The 24214-nt window shown below is 45.1% G+C and overlaps 1 protein-coding gene across 6 annotated transcripts in view; it reads left to right on the forward strand.

The window, feature by feature from the left end:
- LOC135396876 (protein trachealess-like) overlaps positions 1–24214 on the forward strand; it is a 227171-nt gene that overhangs the window by 44662 nt on the left and 158295 nt on the right. For all 6 annotated transcript variants that reach the window (XM_064628094.1, XM_064628087.1, XM_064628090.1 and 3 more), the window contains exons 3-4: positions 2042–2065; positions 19726–19773. In XM_064628094.1, coding sequence (XP_064484164.1) covers positions 2042–2065; positions 19726–19773 — 72 coding nt within the window. The remainder of the gene's footprint in view (positions 1–2041; positions 2066–19725; positions 19774–24214) is intronic.

Here is a 24214-nt window from a genome sequence, read left to right on the forward strand (position 1 = left end):
TAAAAATATAGGAAATGAAATGTGCACAGGTGGTATTCACTGTCGTCTGTGTAAATGGCATCCACCGCTTTTTGCACCGGCGGACCTTATTTTTCTTTCTCTCCCTCTCTCTTCTCGTTCCAACGTGATTTAAGTTTCCGGGAAGGAGCAGCTGCTGTTGAAGTCTGTTTTGTCGGTGTAAAATTCGTACTCTGAGTTTGTCTACTTTTTTTCGCTTCGGGTTTCCTGTATCTTATTTTAAAGCTCCTCCAATCACGTGATCTCAGTAAATTATTTATTGCATTTATATTCATATTTATTATTATTTACATTAAAAAAAAAACTACAGTACTTGCAAAGTTTAAACGTAAATCACCGTCCAGGTGGTCCACTTCGGAATCGACATATAGCTCAACGCGCTGTTTCCACTGTTGGAAGCAGTTCTCGAAGTACTCTTTCGGGAACAGTAAAAGGCGGTATCATCACATTTGTTTGAATCTCCAGAACATCCTGTGAAATATTTCCTTTCAACAACGCTTTGATTTTTTAAAACAATTTTTTGAGTCACCAGAGGTGACTCCTCTCTTTGCCATTTTTCCTTGTAAAAAAGAAAAGCAAATAATCAACATGCAGTTGAAAGGAAAAATATTCCAGGACGTTCGGGACTCATATATTCCTAGTTTTCTTTTTCCAATCAATCAATCAATCCATCAGTGAACCAACCAATCAGGACGTTCGGGAGATTCAAGCGAACGTTACGAGGCAGCTCTGCTGCTTCAGAATACGAATTCCAAAAATTTTGCTCGAAATTTGCTGTTTCCGAAGGGAACTAGCTACCTCGATGGTGATTAATTTTCAAATTTGTCAGTATTTTTGGTTTCTAAACACAAATCCATTCTTGATAGACACTTTTTATTAGTCCTCGTACAACAACGTTGATGAATAGTACAGCAAAAGCTTCGGAAATGCCCGTCTGGTTCATAAGCTTACACAGAAAAACTCCTTGCAAGCTACGTAAAAATTACGTGCCGCTTTAATGTCACAATAACACGCATGAATTATCCTACATCCAATCAGCGGCGATACCTACCAATTCCACTTCACCTCTCGCATGTTTGCAACATAAATCTTTCACTTCATCTTTGCTCTAACCTATTCTCTTCCATGGTCGCGATAGAGTCAGTGTTCATCGTGTGTACAGCCATAGCCCTGCCAGGGTCGTAAAAACTGACTCTATCCCACCTCGCGTGAGAGGTGCTACTTTAACAGCGGGTGAAATATTTATGCCGGTTTTATGCGCGCTCATATCCCAGAGTCCGCCGCCCGCACACAGTGCAACCGATGTGCTGTTGGTAGTGTGGTGGTCATATAATCTGTTGTCCGTTTTGCGTCTGCTTCAGGAAGGCGATCTGCGGAGGTGGATATGCAGAGTTCAGAGTGGCGGTAAAAACAAAAATAAATTGTTGGTGCTGCAGTGGGTGGTAAAATGAAAAGAGTTGTTCAATCTTGCGGCTTATGACTTTGCTCAGAATTGCGATTTACGTGTCCTTCTGAGTCACTAAAAATCCCGTCAGGCTTAATAACGGTGTAACCTTATCAGCATAAATGTGATAGCATAATTATAAGTTTCTAACACGACACCATGTATTGCTTTGCTGGAAACGTCGGCAAAGCCGTATTTGGAAACTTGATAGTAAATTGGCAGTAACGAAGCTTACTTGAAGTGTCGGAAACTGGGTGTAGTACTGCATGACGTAATCGCTCGGGCTAATCAGCAATCAGGCGTAATCGCTCGCCTATCATGGAGTTTATCCACCAGCTAGCCCGCATCTATCTTATTTAAAATTGTGAATTTAATGTAAAAACATGGTAGCCTCCTATGGTCTTGGTATTGATGATCATGTTGATGTTAGCAAAATAAATAAATAAATGATATTGATCACTGATCCGTCTGAGTATTGCGTGTGTGTTTTCATAACTTTAAGTAGACCAACCATATTGTCGTGTTGCCATCTTGATTGTATAAGTATTGATGACTAAAAGCTTTCTTTTGTCATTCCAGGTACCTCGACTCATCCATGGTCATGTAAGTTGATCACTATTTATTTGTTGTTCGGTTACGTTTGCACGGCGTAACCATGTAGGAAGCTGATACAGTAATGGGTATAGGCATGTGTGAATATTTGAACTTTTCGAATGCTGAAGTGAATAAATCTATATTCGATTCGCTTTCGTATCGGATACGGATTTCTATATTCGAATTTCGAATGGAATCGATGTCTGTTCCAAGCCGAATATATTCGAAGAGATCCACAAGGGGCATAAGACAAATTATGTTTGCTAAACATATTCTCGCCAAAGCAAAGTAAGACTCCATACTCTGATATGTATCGCGCGTACATGTTGCACACATGTTTATTCAGTAAATGTGCTTCATGTGTATATACGGCCATGACGTTATAGAACTATTCTATTCGTATTCGATTCGGTTTTATAACTATTCGCATTGTATCATCATGGCCATCACGGGACATTCACCATCACATCATGGGGGAATGATGTGATGTGACGCTGAAGCTGAAGTGGAATTTGAATTTGACATCGAATGATGGATTATGATGTTCATGTGACGTGATGGGCTGTGAGTGTGGCCCACCAGAGAGAGAGAGAGAAATACATGATGACGATGATATGGGGATGACTTCCGCTCATTGAGCAGAATGCTACCCCATTGCTATTGGGGGAAAATGAGAGGATGGTGATGAGGATGATGCTGACGACGCTGACAGGGTTTTAGAGAGAGTCGATCAGGCCGGTGGTTTGCAGGAATTTGATGAAGGGTCGTAAGACGGACATCTGCGTTCGTGTGTCCCATGGTCCCAAAATGAGCCCACCATGATGCGATGTTGAATGGAATTCTAGAAGAGTACCGTCCTATATGACCACCTGTCTTGTGCTTGCTTCGGTGGCTTCCAGTAGCGTATCCGTAACAACAACAACAACAACACGAGAGGGAGGGGAAGTTTTTGATCCCTCGCCTTCGTTTTTTTTTTTTAAAGTTTCTTCTCTCTTCCATTGCCCTTCCGTTTTATTTTCCTCTGGTTCCGCGTTCCCTACTTATTTCTGTGTCTGAGCCCTTCCTTTTTCACGCCTCTAATGGTTAAGCGTGTAGTTTTCAACACCTGAGTGCTAAGGACACTATATCGCTTCTTTCGCGCGACTATATAGCATTCCTCAGCGATCGGTATGGCGGTCACGAACCTTTTGGGCGGCGGAAGACCAACATGAGAGAATAGGAGAGAAAGAAAGAATTATATTGAAAAAAAAATCTTGAAAGACGAAAAGAAAAAAGAAAAGTTAAGCGAGCGGTGTTCTCTTACTCGTCAGGGTTGTGGAGACAAAGAGCGTGAGGTGAAACAGTAACCGCATAGTAATTTCCACATTCAAAAGAGAAAAAAAAGGAAAAGAAAGTTTAAAACAATAGGAGAGAAAAAAAAAGGAGAAAACAGTGCGTAAAGAAGACAATGAAAAAAGATATATGTTCGAGGAGGACAGCGGGGCGAAGGGAGTGGATCGTTATCGTTAAGAAAAGAAAGAAACAAAGAAAATAGAAAGCGTGAAGAGGAAGTTGTAGTGAAAGTGCATTGTTTTGCAGGTGTGTACCGCATAGTGTAGTGTTGCTGCAGGTTGCTGGCATTGTGTTGCCACGCATGAGGCGGTGTAACATGTATAGTAATAGTTACTGTCGATAACGAGTATACGACGTGTCAACGCGACTGTGCGATTGTTCGGTGCAACCTTTAGTTGACTTGTGAAGAGTGCCGCAGTCTCAGAGATGTGGAGGAGGCAGGATGTTTCTGAGGTGTCACTTTGCACACTTCGTGCATGTAGTAGGTAATCCAAGCGGCGCAGTTTACAGTCACGACGCTGCCCGCCTTGCGGTACCTACTACTCGGGAACTGATTTGTTAATGATATTAGATTAGGGGGAGTAAGAAGTTGTTTTTGTTCTTGTGAAACACCTAGGCTTGACTAGAAAATATCTAATGTTTTAGAAGAGGGGGGGGGGGGGCAAAATTCCCTAGTAACTGCCAAAGCCTACAAGCGTATACCCAGCTCGTTAAATCCCTCTCGGAAAACAGAGAGAGAAAAAGGGAAAATAATTCGAATATGTATCCAAATAGCTTAGATCTGAATTGGATGCCACGACGTTTTATCTCCGAAGGTATACTGTGGGCTCCGCAATATTTCTTCAAATTGGACAGCAGCGAACGCCGGTTGCACAAGATCCCAGACCTGTCACAACTCCACAAACCTCGTATCGGTAACATAGGTGGCGCAAATGCTTTGACCCTTTAGTCCCTCCCCTTCGCCCTCCTCACTGGAGTGAAAACATCGACGCACTGCTACAAGTGCTCTTGTTTACGCTAATTAGGAACACGCGAGTCAGCCTCACGCAATGCTCTCATCCGTTTTCCCTTCCTCTTTGACAGCTCGATTTAACTCGTGGGAAAGGGAGATACGAGAACAGGATGTGGGACACACAGAGAAGTGGCATTTTAAATTTATTTGGCAAACCTTACGGCGCTGTAATTAATTAGGCTGACACCAGAAAAGGGCTTAGGAGATAAAGGAGACCAGAAGACATAACCGGAATAATTAACGGAGTCGGAAATGGAATATGTTAGAGAGAAGCGCAAAGGAAGATAGAAGTCTTTACATTTAATACCAGGCTAGGGACTTTCAAACAAGTACGAAATGTATTAATAGACAGGTGTGGCCGTAGGTAAATACAAAAACTGAAAAACTAAACGCGGTTAAACGTTTCTCATTCCTTTTACTGTTTTTATTCATCTTTTCGCGAGCATGCGGTCTTGGTGTTTTGTTCTGCGACGTTGCAGATGGGAGAAGGGTGGGCTTCCGCTGCTATAGACAAACAGACAGAAATTTGTGTGGATTTCACGTGCTCACAAGAGCCAATAGGAATGACCGAGGCTCTCTCTCTCTCTCTTACTTGTGACGTCAGAGCTGAACGCCGACGTTTCTCCAAGAATCCATTTGAGAAAGCATTCGCCCAAATTCCTGCTGGGTTTGAGCTATACAGTGTCCTCACTAAAAAACTGAACACGAAATTGGTGGTAGTAGTTTTGTAATAGAACCTGTAAGGTTTCTATCATGCTGCGTGCCGTTCTATTCCACTCTCCAGCGACACTCTCCAGAATATTCCAGCGGAAGATGCATAAAACGTCATATACCGAGCTGCTGCCACGTCAGCGCGAGTGCTCACCGTCGTCTCTTTTCGTGCTCTTCGGCAACCATGGGGAACATCCTGCGGCTCGGCCACAACATATTCGGTAGCAGACGACATGGAATATACCGTGTGTTTATACGAGCGACACCCTCGCGGAAGGTTCTAGTGGAAGGAAAAGCGAAAACACCGATAGTTACGTCCCGTGTTATACGTTGAACATTCACACGGGTGCCGGAATATAACATCGGGAGTGTAGTATATACTGCGCACTTCGCACACGACACTTAGCAGACGACGCCGTCAGCGTCTTTTCCTGTCGTCTGCTACGGAATATCTCGTGGCTGTGTCGCAGGATATTCCCCACGGTTAGCAGTGTGCGTGTAGACGCGACGCTGAGCGCTCGCGCTCATGCGACAGCAGAAAGCTATGACGTTTTTCACATCTTCTGCCGGAGTATTCTGCGGAATGCCGATCGTGTGAATACACGGATAGTGTCGTCTGCTATGTGCTGGGAACGCCACTCCCGACATTCCGGCGTGATGCGAATGCTCAGCACGTGACGTGGCGGAACTTCTGCCAGGTGTGCAGCCTTTTGATGTTTCTTCCATTAGAATATTCCGTGGGGCTGTCGCTCACTGTGAACATACAGTACACCTGGCGCCCGTACAACCAGCTAGCTGAAAACGTGTGCTTCCGCTTCATTTCTCACTTCATATTTTTAACTCTTCAGCGACGCTGCGCTATAGTACCCGGTGTGTTCCGGAGGGAATATCGCCTTTAAAGAATTGCATCCACTTCCGTTCAGCATTGTGCCGCAACAAAAGGTTCACAGGAATTCTTGTTTACAATTGTCTCTCCTGCCAGCGCACCGCCTCACTTGTCTCGCAAAGGTGTCGAAATGGCTAATAGCCCTTGTCTGTGCGCGGCAGAAAGGACTACCAGCAGTTCCACTGTCTCGGAGCGGAGTGACCATTGTGTCCGTGCGCCGCGCGCAACTTCTGGTTGCGTGTTCAATGCATTGTTCCCTATTCTTTCGCGTAATACGGTCCTGTGGTTTTCGAAATACTTGGTTAAGGTAGCGGCACTAGGCTATGCAACGAATTTGTAGCAGATGCGCCGACAAGCGGAAGTTCCAATGAAATGGTATGTTCCATACATCTCATTCCATGCATCGTCGTTAATATACATATATAAGGAAAAATTTGTATGCAATAGTAAAAAATAATAAAAGACAGTGCCGCTGTCGAGACGTCGACCCTTTTTCAGTTAATTTTTAATTTCTCCCTATTAAATAAACTGGTGCTCATAACTTCCCTAAAATCTGTTGTCTGCGTCTTTTTCCTTCCACAACTATATATATATACCTCACGTGGGCAGGAGGATAGCTTAACAGCGTTGATATCAACAATGTTACAAGCAACCTTCGGACATACACAGGACATATCGGACATTAGAGCCGGGTTCACGGGTTCCCCGTAGTGTAGATGTATTTCTGTCGCTTGACGTTTAATATCGTGAGTAGGCAACTTGAAGCACGCCTGCGAAGTTTTAAAACGTTTTTTATCGTACCTCTTCCGATCGTACAAAGAACATTGGTGTGGTAGCCTAAAGAGGAACGTCAGGTCGTTAGCCGACGATATTTCGAACAGAGGCGGTTATTGTTGCTATTGTAGTCGTCTTCACCGCACTATCTGCCTGAGACGCGGAGAAGCCACAGTAAAGGAGTGGTGGCCTCACGGAAACCATGACAAAAACTGTGCTAAGGAAACCTCCCCCTAATGGGCTTATAAATATATTATACGTGTTTATCTATGCAATTTCTTTAAAAAAAGTATCGCTTATATATAACCTATTGAAATTGTTACGTAAACATATTACAGTTATTATCCCTCGTGACTTTTAGTATTGCGTTTCCTTTGTCAAATGCACAATTCACACACATGAAGAAATGTAGTATGCTACATGAAAGCTTGTGTCATTAAATAAGTTGAAAACTTCAGCGTTGGATTTTTGTATCAAATGCCCAACGACGGATACTTGATGATGATCACGCATGAGGTGCCTCATAGCAGCTGTACCTTACCCCATTACATTTAGCTGATTATACGGGTGAGATGTGAATCAAACGGATGGAGCACACACAGACATCAAAGCACAACTTGTAACGGAGCGAGTGCAGTGTAACAATCTAGGCGCGTCTTTCTTCAGTGCAGGACGTTTCTGTACACGGGAATATAACGACCTAACTCGTCGGTGGTAATGATGCAGCTAAGAGAAACATTTGCTTCTAAAAAATAATAATAATAAAAATAAAAAATAAACAAAAGAGGACGAAAAAGATCCTGCAAATCATTACGTACATGCGTATGACTTTTCCTGCGTGAAATGGCCAATGAAATGACGTTTCCGGCGTGGAGAAGAAATATTGCGTGAAACTATTAGCTATATCACGTAAATGAAAGAGGGAAATGAGTAAAAGGGGAACGAATAAAAGAAAAAGTCTGCGTGTGATACGTGGCACCCCTTTTTTCATTGCGCAGCGCAACACATCTTCGCTGCAGTATATACAGCGAAGGTAAAGGGAAAGCAACAGCAGGTTTGTTGGAGACACGTGCAGTTTTTTTTTTTTTTTCTACCCTTAACACCAGGGCGGTCAGCTCTGAAAATGACTTCACGTGCCGGTCGCTTCTTCCCATTTACACGTACAAAGTTCACTTTCAGATTCATCCCGGCGTGCAGTCGAGCGTCAACTTACGAGCGAACTTTTTCTTTCTGCGCTGCAAGTTTTCTTTGTTTCTTCTTCTCTTTCCTTTCTATAGTTTGCTTCCTGCGTGCGAGTCAATTAGAGTTTCCTTCATTCTTACGAGAGCGTGGACAAAATAACCCTTTCGTACATTTCACGGTTGCCTCGTAATTGTTCCAGGAGGAAAATCTCTCGCAATCATATGCCTCATTCGAGGAGGTATAGTATTTCTCTGTGTGTCGCGGAGACAAAGAAATAAAAAAGAAAAACAACGCACTCTTTCGATTCCGAATTTTTATCCACCAGGGGTCAGTTTCACTGGATTTAAAGATGAAATATAGTTTAATTTTTCACCGTTTGGGGCCACGGCGCGAATAGTTACGTTTTTTATTTTTTTATTTTTATTTATCTGTTGCCAACATACACAATATAGCTACTGCAAAGAATCCATACGGATCATAGCATGTGCGATCCGTGTTAAGCACAAGTTATAAGTGGCTTACTTGACGGCCTTTAGCAACTAACAGCAAGAAAAACAATATAGTGTATATACACAATACAACATGGAAATACATGCATACATGAGGGAAAACATACTTATAAGCGTGATATATACAAAGCATAAGTGACCACATAACACAGATAGCATTGCAATAATCCTTCTCTTATTACTCACGAGATAGATGTCTCCTGACGGAGAGTTGGAAATTATTAGATATTACAACCGAACTCGGTAACGAGTTCCACCTGATTGCGCCATGATGTCCAAAAAGTCTTTTTCCATATACATTTGTGAAACGCTAGATTTGAAAGTGATGTGCACGTGAAGTGCACGAAGTGAAGTGCACAAAGCGAATACGAAGCGAATAGATAGATAACGGAACCGAACACACGTACGGCATATACGGACGGATATACTAGCTAGCACATAAACGTGATATATCCACGCGTATTCTCGTATGAAACAGCACTCACTTTATTTTATATCCTCTCATTCTGACGTCGTTTAGGCTTGCGATTGCAGCTTCGGAACTATTCCAACATATCCGGTTTAGAAAGAGAGATTGCGTCGGTTCAAATTTCGCAATTCGAATCGAATGTGCGGAATTCGCGAATTTCGAATTCGCTTCAGTATTCGAAAAATCTGAACATTCGCAAAACCCTGGTTCCGCAGTTTCTTGTTTTTTTTTTGTTTTTTATTCAGAGTCTAAGCAGGGGAACCGCGAAAAGTCGCGCTCGCGATTTGCGTAATTTCTGCCACATTCGCAACCATGCGTGGCGAAAGGGGCAGCCGCCTTGCAATAGACTTCGCCTGTCGCCGTCCAAATTAGACGGCGCTTCTCCGCCTTCATAAAAGTGCCGCTCTGCATTTTTTTGTTTTTGTTTTTTGTTTCTTAAGGAGAATAAGAAAGGGTTATGAAGCTGCGGCAAGATTTATGTGTCTCGCCTCGGTAAGGTGGACATGCGTTTCGCTGTTGCGGAAAAGTGCGCGTCGTAAAAGGGGTACCTGAGAGGAATTAAGTTGGAGAGAAGTTCACACTGTTGTTTAAGGAGAGTGGAAGGCACCTCCATTTTTTTTTTTTTTTTCAGCGCGTGATATGAACATAGTATATTCAGGAACCTTCACGCAAAATATCTCCTTCGCGAAGAGCGCATTTCCTGAAAAAAAAAATAAAAAAATAGCTTGCAAGGGTACGCTGAGCGGCGGTGACCTCTCAGAGCTCCTTTTGGCATTTTGTAACGTCAGGTCTTCCGAGCACTTTGATTGGCTGCCAGAATCGTCTTAGAGAGAGAAAGGACGAAGAAGGCGTTTGGGCAGATGATATGACGTCATAGGCCGGCAGCAGAGAGACGGAGCTTTTGCCACCCGCGAGACTGAAAACTTTCTTGCACTTTTTGTTTTCGGTCCCTTCCATGCTCCTTTAAGTGGAACAAGAAAGGGTTATGAAGCTGCGGTAAGATTTATGTGCCTCGTCTCGGTAAGGTGGATACGCGTTTCGCTGTTGCGGAAAAATGCGCGTCGTAAAAATGGGCCCAGAAAGAAATTCACACTTTTGTTAAAGCACCGTGTGTATATAAGGAGCAGGTCGGGTGTCTACATGCGGGGGATACAGGATTTGCACGGTGTTTACCCGCCGGAAGAGTAACTACGCAATAAAGCCAGGCAAAGGATTGGCTCGGCATTTTCCCCCCATAGTGCCGAAAGCATTGAAATGTCGGCAGCTTTTTGGGCCACTGGTGGTGGTAACGTTTTGGTCACGTGGTCCTGTGAAGCTCCGGACGGACCTACGCGGTGGTTGGCCCGCGGAAAATGCTATATAGCTTTAATAAGAACTGTCCACTGTTCCATGAGTGTTGTGCGTGCTACATTTTCATGAATCTTGCGGGCGAGGTAGACAATGTGTAAAACGTGGACAACGAAAATATCGGTTAGAATCTAATATATTCAATATTTCGGTGGGGTCTTCAGCTCTCAACCATGGTTCCTGCACTGCACGATATACAAAGATTCAGCCCCAAAGCAGTACTATGCCAATAAATGTGCGAGATCATTTTTAAAACGGTGGACTGCGTTCGCTACGCGTGTACTTTGCCTTTACGAAGGCGTGCGAGGTTCTCATTTTAATCTGCACTGTGGGGCAGTGGCTGAAAACAAAGCTCTCAGTTAAGTAATTTCTACCTATGCGAACGTCTTCTTTGTTGTGTGCTCCTGAACGAAGGCGGGTTTATTTTTATACCGTGTGCTCTCTAATAGAATGTTCAGTTGTTGTTGTTTTTTTCTTGATTGATTGATTGATTGAAAGAAAGAAAAAAAATGGGGATTGTAGCCCTCATCACGAGGGCCGGCTTCTTAAATATGCATTGTATGCATTGCTTACATATAAGAACAAAGTAGAACGTAGCACTTATTCAGGGTTTTTACTGCATATTTAGAAGATTCTTGGTGCATATTTCATGAGTTTTTGTTGCATATTTATTCGCGTTCTATGCATGCGAATTCAACCTGGATGCTCTTGTTACTATGAACGTAATGATGATAATAATGATGATGGAATTGAGTGCGACCACATGACAGACACCTGCGTTCGACCCGTCCCGTTTTTCAGTGGTACATTCATTGCTGCTGTAACGCAGGTCTATACACCTTTCTACCGGATGACCTTGTTATGGAGTACGGTATGAACACGCCCTATACTATTAAAATTCCTTCGAACTAAAAGGGAGTGATATTTCAAAATGTAGCTGCATCTTGCCTTATTTTTGTGTTCTTCATACTGGAATACTTGAAGGTAATGTTATGATTTAAAAGATATATTTGCGGCACTGACATGACTGAGTGTTGATTTGATGGTAATATGCGACGAGAAATACGGTCCGCAAAATTGCAATATATGCGGGAGGCGGGGGGGGGGGGGGGGACGATCAATACTATATATTGTATATTGTATTGTATTCCTTAAATCCCCATTTTTTTCCTTTTCTATCACATCACATCACATATATTGTATTTCTTTTTTTTTTTTGCGTCCATACAGGAGTGGAATTCCCTGCCTCCTGAATGTGTATTATTTCCAAATCCGGAGCGTTAGACTCTGATTTACTTGTTAAAAACCTCTCCTGCTTGGACGCCAAGCCGTCTGCAATATTTGTAAACAAAAAAATACGACCGTTGTTCGTTGTTTTGACGTATAGGCTTTAACGTCTTTCCGATCATTTACTTGGGTGACGCTTGATAAATTTCATGTAACGTCTCGGTGTTACGGAGCATAGCGTACGGGAGTATATTGAGCCTGAAAATCTGCAAGAGCAACCTCCGACCTCTACGGCTTCTCCACCATAACAATGAGTTCAGAAAATCCCAGAGCGCTTAGCGGCGCTTTGAACACTGGGAACTTGCTGATAACAAAGGAGGAGAAGATCTCCAAGCTGTTTCGGTTCCTTCTCTCCCGGTTGATTGTGCACGACGGGTCAAGGTCAGCGAAAACAAAACGTGAAGGACAGTTCTCCCTTCCTCGTTCCAGTTATCTCCCAGGATGCAACGCGTGCGCGAGGAACACTGGGATTTTCTGAACTCAAAAACGCTCCATCAAACAAAAGACAGCGGTCAACGTATAGAGTGGTTCTTCAGATGCTGCTCTGAACTCTCAACTATAGTGCGGCCACTTACCAGTCAAAATCGTAAACTCGTTAACGGGATTCAGATCACAGAAGTCATAAAAGTAAATTCTACATAGGCCGAAAACCTCGCGGACATATACATCGGAGAGAGCCACTTCACCCTGTCCAATTTTTTTTTTAGGAACGCTATACATCTTCACAAATTAATTTAGTGATATTCTAAAACACAAAATTTGCACGCAATAACTAAAAGATGCTAGGCATTGACGACAGTTGCCATGCATCCTATCTCGCAGCATACAGCGTTCCGTTATTCGGCGCATTCTCACTATTTCGTAGCCGTGTTTGGACGGCGAACGGTGTCATCTGTATTCGTCGAGGCTCCGTTCGACGTGACTGCATTCGACAACGCGGCTTCCTCCTTTGCCACTAGCCATCACGTCGTTCTTTTGGACCCTCAACAGCAATAGAGCAAGCGCGTCGCTTCGACAGACGTGCTCGGGGTTCCTAAACTGCAGATCGAAGGCCTGCCATTCCATAGCAGACGTCGATTTTGGGGAGCGGCTCTATCGTTTTCCAGTTCCTCTCGACGCTAAAGTTAAAAGCAGAGAGCCGCGCAGCGAAAGTTTCACCCACACGGAAGAATATTGAGAATATTGTTCCGACATATTAGCACGGTCACGTGCACCAAAGGGTCTTTTGGGAATCTACAGATGGCAAATGAAAAAAAAAAAAAATCAAACACGGTTAGGACTCCTGTAACGCGAATTGTAACGTCAGCTGTGTGTGGTTGAGCGAGGACGAATTAAAGTTTGTATACTGTTGCGAACCTCGTCCAGGTTTGCCGTGGTAGCGTAGTAGCCGAGACGAGGAATACGCGAGGACACGTCTGTCAAGAGCGAGAAGAATAAAAAAATTAATGGCAGAGAAATGGCCCAGTGGACTAGGCAAGACCGGGATTGTCAAGGAAGAAGTGGCCAAAGGCCACGAGCACACACGCGAGCTCCTTTTTGTTAGCCGAGTTCTTCGTCGTCGACGGCGCTGAGGCTTCCGATGCACGAGCCCAAGGTTTCCATAGCACAAACGTAACAGCTCCTCCGCCGTCGGAATAAGATCCACGCAGTCGATCTGTCGAAGAGTCCACCAAGGCGAAGGCACCTCGCACACAGTTGTCCACAGCAACAGTCAGCACCACAACAGTTCGGCTGCACGCAGACCACCTACAAGAGCAAGCAACAAGCAGACCCGCTCTCCGAACATCAACAAAATAAGTGGCAAGGCCACTCCGACCCAGGCCAAGGAAATCGAATGGCACAATACTAAAATCTAATTGGTCTCTTGAAACAGATTCGTTTATCCCCGCCTGATGAACTAACCCTGAAAATTGGGTGTCTCGCTTAATACTCAACCACAATCATGTTTTGAGAAAGTCTTGAGTCCTGTACTCTCGCCACCAGCCACAGGAGTGTCGGCTGACCAACCTTTTTTTTTTTCTCTTTTTCCAAACCTTCCGCTGGAAACAAGGTATTGTAGGTTTGTCCAGCAACGTTGAATGATAGCTGGACTGCCGAAGGCAACTAGACGCATCTAGACTGATCTTGGCGGACCTACAACAGAAGATACTGCACCGCTGTAGAACGGTGCTTTGGACGGGGGAAGCCTTTACAGCAGGCCCTAGCTTTGCGACTATCCTTAAAGGTGCATTATCTTTCAGTTCAGCTGGAGACACTGGTCTTATCGAGCCAGTCTGATTGCTCGATTCCTTTGCAGTCATGTGTGCAGATCCTTCTTTATTCGTAGTACAGCAAACATCCGCAGTCCTTGTGTCTAAATCAGTTACATCGCGGTACACGTGTGAAGCTTCCGACTGAACGCCGAGGACGCTACCCTCATTGGCCTCAGCCGTATTCGATACAGCCTTTGTTACTGAAGCCTGCGTAATTCTTTCTGGGGTTTTCCCCCAACACAGATCTGAAGCTATTTCTCAGCAGAGCTGGAGCACTTTTTCAGCTCTTTTTCAGCCAGCTTTCTGGAGCAGTTTCAGTTAACAGAGTCTATCGATCTCTTTCCAAAATCAGCGGTTGTGACTTTCAGTGCGATAACTCCACAATCATCGGTGTGCCCGCCACGAGATGCATCTTATCTGCTACACCGACTTGAACTACGAGGGCGAATCAGAAAGTCTTTGCCCCTATTTTTTTAATGCCAAATTACGGCTGTAAATGCGAAGTCAACATATCCATTCCCAGCGGTGGGCCTTTCTTGAACCGGCCCGGCCTTATCTGCCGGTAGCTTCGCGGCATGGCGCTGCTGTCAGTTGTTGAAGATGGCGGTTGTGCTTCACGCGTCCACGGCGTACGAGCAACGAAGTGTTATTCGTTTTCTGTGGAGCAAGGGACGAACGCCCATCGAAATCACGTCGAGACTGGGAGGTACCCGGGTTCGAATCCCGGTGCCGGCTGTGCTGTCTGGGGTTTTTCCTGGGTTTTCCTCAGACGCTTTCAGACATATGTCGGCACAGTTCCCCTAGAAGTCGGCCCAGGACGCACATTTCCCCAGGGCGTCAGTCGTGACGTTGCCCACATACGTGAGGCCGACAACGGCAAGCCCTTTCACCATCACCACCACCACCACCCATCGAAATCCAAATGGAAATGCAGCCCACGCATGGGGAAAGGTGTCTCGCTTTGAGAAGTGTGAGGTGGTGGTGTGGACAACGCGGTTATCATCCACGACAATGCGAGGCCACATGTGGCAATCAGAACCGCCGACAAGCTCCGGTCATTTCACTGGGAGATTCTGGACCACCCACCATACAGTCCGGACCTCGCCCCAAGTGATTTCCACGTTTTCGGTCCGCTGAAGAAGTTCCTGGCAGAACAGCTTTGCAACGACGAAGCGAAGACAGCAGTCCGACGGTGGTTCCGCAGTCAGCCGGACGAATTCCACATCAGGGGCATCTCAAATTTAGTGCAGGGATGGGACAAATGTCTAGAGCGGTGTGGGGACTATGTGGAAAAATAGTGTAAGGTACGTAGAATAGTACGTATATTATATTTGTAATTACCTGTATGTACCTTATTTTGGCTGATAAAAAATAGGGACAAAGACTTTCTGATTCGCCCTCGTATCTACCACCACGGTCCACCACCTCGTGCGTTGCCGAAACCCTGCGTATGGCCCTGATGCGCAACCGTTCACGCGCTGCACCCTCTCCCCCCCCTGTTCCTGTTCCGCCCTCTCCCGTTTCAGAGCCGTTTTCGTGCGGAGCTACGCGGACCACGGAACTACCAGTAGGTCAGCACATAACAGCTGCCGCTGTAAAATGCGTTACCTGTCGCCGCCTGGTGGCAGCAACTCGTTATTTCTGACTTTAGGGGCGTGATCTTCTAGATTACACTGACCATGTCATAATTCGCTACTCTTATGTAGGGTTCCATGCACATTATCCGCCATGTCCGCGCCCATAGACACACAAAGCCAGCGCTTATAATGCCTATCCTGTACTCCTTCGCGATGTCGTCTGTTTCAGGTAACCGCAGATGATTTTCAAATACAGGCTTTCTGTGACTTCAAGTATGGCTGATGGTGGTTCGTTCCCATAGCTACAGTTTCTTTATCTAGGTGGCGTAGGCTATAGGCGCTGTACATCGGCCCGCTGGACTTCCATCATGATTGATGGAAGTCCAGCCAGTACTTCCACCAATGTGCGCAGAATATCACGACTATCAAGTTGTCAACTTTCGCAAGAGCGCATACCCCGCTGGCCATGCACTACTTGCACAAAATCTAAAGTAAGCTATAGTACAAGGTATAATAGCAATTGAAGATGCAATAAACGGGCCGGTGACAACAAGCCAGCAAGGGACGACATGGTCGCTATATAACCTATAGGTCGTGCTCCTGGGATCGCAAGTCCTTTGCCGACTCCATTGGGAAGAGCTAGTGCCGACACTTGCCGCCGCCACCGCCGCCGCCGCCGCCGCCCACGCAGAGCGGGCACATTATTTATTTATTTGTTTATTTCACAGTACCCCAAGGGTCCTAATGGACATTCAGGAGACCACTCTCTGTGGTCCGGCTTCAGATGTAGCCTATGTTGCGTGCTCACGTCGCTCACATTACGGATTGTCGTTTAAAGCGGATTCTCGCTATATCAGGGCTATGATTCTTTTGTGCTCCATAGGGCGGGTTTGACGCTTTTCGGCATAATTTGCGCATTTATGCTGGTTTCAAAATGGGGCGGTGTTCCACTACCCATCCATATAGACACCGGCCCCGCTCTACAAGTATAGGTTTCCTAGCTGTTGACTGTAGACACTCTAGCTGACAAGTGCGCTATAGTGCACAGTGCACAAGTGCTTGCTACGCACTGTAGTGTGGCGCATGAGATACGCTCTGCTCTATACATACTACTCCACCACAGTTGACGCTAGGTGTGTGGCGAACCCTCTGTGTCACCAACTGGCTAAGGAACAATGGCTCTTCCCTTCCCTTCTGCAGCAAGTTGACCGAGAGTTGACTTACGCCTTACTGCAATCTTTAGCGAAGCCTTCCACCAAAGCTGTTCCACGGGCTTCGCCTATATGTGTGCCCTGCAGCAAATGACAATACATGGGCTTTTGAATGCGGGCTCCCCAAACTGCCGAGTCTATGGGTCTGTTCAGAAGATAGAACGTACCTTGCTTGTCGACATCTTGATGTCTTATTGAGTAGCGTTTGAGAGCGGCAGTCACTGTATACGCGTTGTTGCCAGACCAAAAAGCGTTCTTCTGAAAGAGCAACTCTACTGTCTCATTTGGAGTCTTCAGACCCAGACATCACTCTTCGTGTACACCAGCTCCCTTTGCATAGTGGTTAGGATGACCGCTTTCCGCGCTGTTACTAGGAGGTGACGCTGGTTCGGATCCATCCCCGCACCGGCTGTGCTGTCTGAGGTTTTCCCTGGGTTTTCCGGCAGGCTTTCCAGACGAATGTCGGCACAGTTCCCCCTGAAGTCGGCCCAGGACGCATACTAACCTCCTGTCTCCCACTTCTTTCTGCTGTGTCCTCTCCCCACCTGTTCACGTCTGTACGCCATTCATAGCCACAGTTGCTTGGTGGCGCTAACACACACACACACACACACACAAAAGAACTCTTCATATACTCCAAACTGAGAGAAAAACTCGAAAGCACGTATAGACACGAGACAGTCAATGCAAAGCCGGCGGGCGTGTTGCCATTATCTGACGAAATTATTTCAATGATCGGAATGCCTCCAATTTAGAAACCTGCACCCTTTCACGGATGCACGCAGACGTAGCCACCCGGAAATCACGGGCACGCAGTCATAATTGGCCACCAACAATTCTCATTAGAATATTCCGACCGTTCATTACGCGCGACCACTTTTGATCGCGTCACGATACACGACTATCGAGCCTATCAGCCATATCACGAGAAACAATATCGCCTTACGTATTACTCGACTCGGATGCTCGCGATTGAAGCACGAATCGCCGTTTTATTCTTTTCGACCGACTCCACACACCTCGCGCTCTTTTAATGCCAGATGCTACGTGGCTGTTGCTCGGCCCCAGTAATTCGGCTATTATATTTGATGATCCGTCCGCGTTCATTATTTACCTGCATATTAAAGCGCCGACCCACCCAGGTTCGCGAAGTCATGAAGCCAAGCCGGGTTCGTGCAAAACCTCTTTCGCCCATCCCTTTAATCAGGTTGAAAACGCAGCACGGCTCTTGACACGGCGCGGTCCTGCAACACCACTGTGCGAAACGGTCTCGTAATTATGATGAAGTCTGGACGGACTCCGTCCTGGCGTATGGTTATTAACGTGACGTTTCTGAGCATGCGCAGTTAGGAAAGTCGTGACGTTGATCTGCCGAGTTGTCCTTGAAAGTTGCTGGGAACGATGGAAGAGTAATAAGTTAATTAAATGAGTCTTAAATGCGGTTATTTCAGGACGGTGGTGCAGATTGCAGAGATGATGATGAGAACGTCACGATTGTGCAGCTGTCGGTTGCGGCTTTATTCTGATTTACTGTTTGATTATCTATGTGTGTGCGTGCAGTGCAGTGCACCCGGAATTTCCGTCTATATCGGGAGCCTAACTTGTACTTCGTGCTGCTTCAAAAAAAGAATCATATGTACTTGGATAATTTTCATTCCATGTTCAGCGTGACTTGCACAAACGCATTTAGTTATTATTCTACCTGTATACTATTATTGTAGTTATCACTTATATATTTCTCAGTTGTCTCGCGAAGTAAACCACCAATTATTATTAACTTATATATTTATTTATTTATTTATTTGAGGTTGTGTGTTTCGTCTTTAGTCCTCTCTGTCTGTTCCGGCACTTATCTGTTTCTTTTTATCTTTTTTTTGCACTTTATCTGTTTCACCACTGAATTCCGTTGCTCTTAATCTCTTTACGGTGTTATATACGTGAACGCTCCGTTTCTTGGGTATGCCTGTCACACGGCAAATTGAATGTCATTCACAGCGAATGACATTCGCACTGAATGACATTCGTTCCGTGTCACACGGTGAAACCAAATGGCTGTACGTGCGAACGGCATTTGCTTTTCCCTCTCCCACCGACCGCGTACCTTCGTCAGGAGAGAGGTAGCAAAAACAACAGCGATAACCCGTTAGGAGAAATTAAAGACGAATGAAAAGTTGTACTCCGAGATTTTATCACGAATTTAATAACTTTTGACAGAAGGGAGGAAGGCTTAAGACTGTTTTTCAGATAACTCTACCCTCGTTCCCAGTCGACTCCCATGCCAGTGCGATTGACACATCGCACATAGGCTTCTCAGTTGTCTTGGCTTGTGATACTTAGCCAACTGGGCCTCGTCCAAAATGCAACTATCTTGCGAAATAATCTAGTGATTCGCTAGATTCGAGAGAAAGAAATAAAAACATGTCGAATGTTCCTGGATATACCTTCATATGTTTTGCCCTAGTGTCTTGATAATCGACAGTGATATCATTTGCATTCTTTTTCTTCGTGTAGCCCGATGCAATACAAACGAATGACATTCACCCTGAATGTCATTCAATTTTCCGTGTGACAGGGTGTTTTCAAGTTCAAGTTCACTTAACGTTTGTACAGTTCGTTACAGCGAATGTAAAATTTTACAGAAGGAGTTCCCAAAGTAAACTGAATATGTTTATGGGAGACATTTTCCAATGATATGGCTGATATCGCGTGGATCAATATTGGCGGATTCTGACCTGAAACTTTTGTTTTAGTCCTTCTTATCAGCTCTGAAATCATGAAGGATCTTAAGTTAAGTCTCCCGACGCAACGTGCAAAGTTCAAAATATCTCAAATCCCCCTTTTCTGAGATTATGAATTATTATTCATAAGATAATTCATAAGTTCAAGATTCATAAGTCTTTGCAAGAACTAAAAATTGCAATCATATACTGCCTGGACGTAAGAAGAGGACTAGATCTAAAAGTTCCAATTATTGATCCGTCTCCTTGCTTTCCTACGAAAAAAAAAAAAAAACGTCTTGCTATTGGAATGATGATAGCTTGCATATGCTAATTACATTGCATTACCTCGTCTTGCTTGGCACACAAACCTTACCAGAAATTTCTTTCTGCATTCTAATAGGAAGGCAGGCGGAGACGATGGGACAGGAGCAGCCGTCGTCCAATCACGGTGAGCCATTCTAATTTGTATTCTGATGATCCAGCTGATGGTGCAGTTCACACATTCATTTCACGGGTCGTCGTTGTAAGGTTTGCTTATGTCGTAGTGGACACTGCATAACGGAACAAATGGTATACATTTATTACATTTACTTCATGATATATGAATACAATAGTATCCATAGTGTTGTTTTTCTTTTGTGTGGGTGTGCAGCGTTTTCAAGGACGTGGCTGTATTCTCTTATACCGCACGTTTGTCAATGCGGTTACGACCGCGTTCGTAACATTTCTGTTGGTTCAGACGATTCGAACGCAGTCGGTTCTTTGCGTGTTTTCCTGCACACGTTCTGTACCGTTACACAACCTCGAAAATAGATCTCGAAAGCATCGCTTACGAGCAAAGAATAATAATAATAATAACAATAAAAAGCTGAGGGACCTATCCTTTTTCGCGTGCAGCTGGATCTGCAGTAACTGACGAAGGCTGGAGCTCTCCGCGAATAGCAATTGCGTTTCCCAAGCACGTCGGCGTCGAAATGCATTAGCCGATAGGGTGCGCCAGTCTTCCGTGGGGGAGAACGAGGCTACGGCAGCGCCACTGACGCATGGGTCACGTGGTGCTGTTGACGGTGCATGCTGAAGATTTGCATGATGCGTGCGTACCTGCTTCGTTGTACGTGGGCTTGTTTTTATCAGCTCGCGCGTTGGGTTCAAAGCACTTGGCTTGACGCGTGCCGCAGTGCCTACCTTGTTTCGTTGTTTCGTGTCTTACGAACTACAGAATTGAAACGGCTGAACGCCATAAAGTGTTAATGAACGAAATGGCGTTCACCAGCACGTTTATAGCGTTTTACGTCCGTTTCAGAAGGAAAAAAAAAATATACGACGGGTTTAATAAGCAGCCTTCAGCACGATCTGTTACGGAACTTCCTAATCGTTTCAATGCGGCTTGGAGTTTGTGACGGTTGGCCCAAAAAGGGTTTCTGACACCTCGCCAAAGGTTATGTCGTATAAACGTAAAATATGCTGAAATGCATCGATGTGAACCTGCATTCTATTCTCTACAGCAAAGAGGGTAATACACGCGTCGAAACTCGGCGGTTCTGACACCGCGGCAGCCATCTTCGCCAATGAGACAGCCGCGTGTGAGGCCACGTGCTTCCGACAACCAATAGGAATGGCTGAGGGTCTCACACCTCTGACGTCAGAGCTGGATATGAAAGTTTGTCGAAGGGTTCATATCTCGGGAACTGCGACTAGTAGAGAAATGATTCTTTTTTCGTGAGTACTCTGGCGTGCAGTATACAGTATACACGTAAATGAAACCTGTCTATGAGAGCATCACAACCCCTTTAATGTTTTGTAAACATTGCAAGTAGACATTGTTGTTGGAACTCGTAGTTCACGTTCCAAGCATAACTCCATCTTTAAGCTTTTGTATTTTGATTTAATACCTCACATCTGTCATGAGCTTGTTTATATGTAGTATATTGTACATTGTAGTGTGGACATTTGATTTTGTGTTGTCCACTTCGTTACATCTTCGCTTGTCGTTCTCTTAGGAAACATACTAAGTCGTTTTCGCGATGCAAATTTACCTCGTAAATTCCGGCTCTGAGTCTCACTGAGGTCTGTAACTTCAAAAAGGACGACTACGAAAATACCCACGAACGTGCACATCTATCCCCCCCCCCCTGGAATATGGCCGCTTATACCACCCTCAATATTTACGCTATACCCCCTCCCCTCATATAGCCAGCTCAGCACTCCCGCCGAAATCTAATTAGCGCCTCTAACTCGCTCGCTCCGTTTCCAAGCACACCGACGGCAAATATTAACAACTACACGCACTCACACGTAACAAATACACTCACACTGACGCATATCCTGGCCAAAGACGTGCACAGGCTGTAGCAGCAGAGGTATCCCCCGCATCCACCACGTGATCTACATAAAAAGTAAAGTAACATGGGCGCTAGCACCTTCCCGATATCCGCCAGTTCGTTCGGCCATTCTTACATATTTAATCAACCTTAGCCCAAAGAGTTGTTCGCGGAAAGCTCCACTCATTTCGCAATTCTCGTTAGTACAGGGGGGATGGTATGAAGCGGCGCGCAAGCGGGTTAGCTCGCACGGCACGTAGGTCCCATAAGCGCGCGGATAACCCGTTCGCTGCCGGGGTAATTCGACGCGGCACGCGGCTTTATGGCGACTAGGAGCACGCTTGAGCGCCGTTCCCGTTGTTCTGGGACGTGCGAGCGTGATTCTGCAGCAGGAGTTAGGGCAGTTCCAGAGGGTCCAGAATAGGGAGTCGTCTACTCGTGTGAATGAGTGAGAGGGAAGACGTCACTTGCCTAGGAAGTGTCGTAAAGCGACGTTTAGGTTCTCCTTATTATGAGGGGGAAATGAAGGGGGACGGCGAAGAGAGAGAGAGTGAGTGAGTGACATCGTTGGGGGTGGGAGTGTATAAGGGGTTTATGGTGTTTACGTGAGAGCGGTGGTTAAGAGCTCTGTTTATGGTTTTCGGCGCAGTATAGACGGCTGGGTTGGATTGTGTGTGGTTAAGGTGCGTGATGGTGTGTGATTAAGGAAGAGTAGAGCAGAGGGTGGTGTAGAATGTAGAGGGTGTGCGAGCAAATCGATATGAAATGCGAGAAAAATGGGACTTGTGACTTTCAACCTTTTTTTGTGGTGATACTTCTATCGCACCCGTTCTTCGCAGGTGACGATGGAAACACCATCGTTAAACAACCATTACCTGATGAGGGATGCCTTTTGCATTCATGCTCGCGTGGGACGTCAACGAGTTGAATCACGCTCGTCAAAGCAGCAGCCTAAACGTGGTGGCACGCGACGTGCTTTAACAGTTACCCTTGTGTGGTAAGCTGTAAGAAGATGGCGCGTCATAAAATGAGCCCAAGATCACATTTAAAACTAACGCAAACAAGCAAGCGCCATTCTCGCCGTCCTATTTCTCTCCGCAATCACAGCCAGGAAGTCGCAGCTATCGCATGCACAGTCGCGACATGCGAATGTCTAGTCAGTGACCCTTCCGGAATTATTAAATACCTTGTGCCGAAGACTCCCCGTCGGGTTATCGTTCGAATGCCGTGGCGCCGCAGATTTATTTGAAATGCTTCCTGCGTTACGCAACGCGAAGACCATCTCCTTTGTCTAGGAATGCCGTAAACCCGGTGTCTCATAAAATAAATCTAAAAAAAAAAACTTCGATCGTGACCCTTCGACTTACGTTTATGAAAAGGAAAGCAGCATTTTCTCTGTTTTTATTTTTTTCTTTTGAACACTCGTAAAGTTGAAGAATGTCGTCTACTCGACTGGAAACCGGAAGATGTTAGGGGACATTCCTCGTTTTGTTTTGCTGTTTATCGGCTTCAAGTAGAGATTATGGTTTGTGGCCGAATTTGGTCTACAGATAAACGATGGATTTTATATATACATAAAAGAAGCTCTTTATGGATCAGCGCCGTTTCCCGAACGTGTTTCAAGTTTTTATAGCGCTGTCTTGCCACGCAAGATACTACGCGCAATTTTTCGTCATTGGCGTGCTCGAAGTATTTTTTTTATACGTGATAATAAATGCTGTGAATGAAATGACTCGCATAAAGAAAAAAATGTAACCTGTATTTTTTATGGGATAAAAAGGCGCGTTTGGTTTGGTTATATATCGTCTGGTCAATATACCCGCCCCCAGCCAGTAGAGTTTTTTTTTTTTTTGTGTGTGTTCGTGAATTAAGTTTTGATAAGAAGTTAAAGAAATGTACTTTAGTTCCGTTTCAGCATGTACATGGGTACAGCGGAACTTGCTCGCATCCTGTTCGACAGCTAAATGTCTACTAAAAGGATCTTTTTTTAGTAAGGCCACTTTGAAGGCACGTTAACAGCAACAAACATGTTAAAGTCACATACCGGTTATGTACCGTTTCTGTATACATGGACGACTTGAACGTGTGCTCGTAAGTTTCCAGCAATCTTCCGGCCATCTCTTAGATTTATCATCAAGATGAAACGCTACGATAGCATTGCGTATTCGAGAGCACCACAGAAGCCATTATTTTGGGGATTTTATCCCCAGTGGTCAAAGCAAAAGCGAGCGTGTATTGCCGATATGATGTAATGCGCATGTTTTCTTTTTCTTTTTCTTTTTTTGTGAATCCGCCGTGTTCGATTGTGTCAGAAGCTATCCGCTGCCGACAGCATATTTTTCCAGAGGGATTGAATAGGATCATCGATCGTGATATTCTGTCAGATTTATTTGGAACACGGTCCGCTTATGTGCATAAGTGTCTCGCGTGTTTCTGTGTTCAGAGGACGTTTACTGTAGAGGCCCTCGCAATCTGCGTCATGCATGCGTTCACGCACATAGAGACGGCAACGGGCTTACTTGCGGGCTTACTTGGGCTTACTGAAGAATAAGCCTCAAAGTATATCGC

Source organism: Ornithodoros turicata, chromosome 6, assembly GCF_037126465.1.
Source record: "Ornithodoros turicata isolate Travis chromosome 6, ASM3712646v1, whole genome shotgun sequence".
Classification (NCBI taxonomy): domain Eukaryota; kingdom Metazoa; phylum Arthropoda; class Arachnida; order Ixodida; family Argasidae; genus Ornithodoros; species Ornithodoros turicata.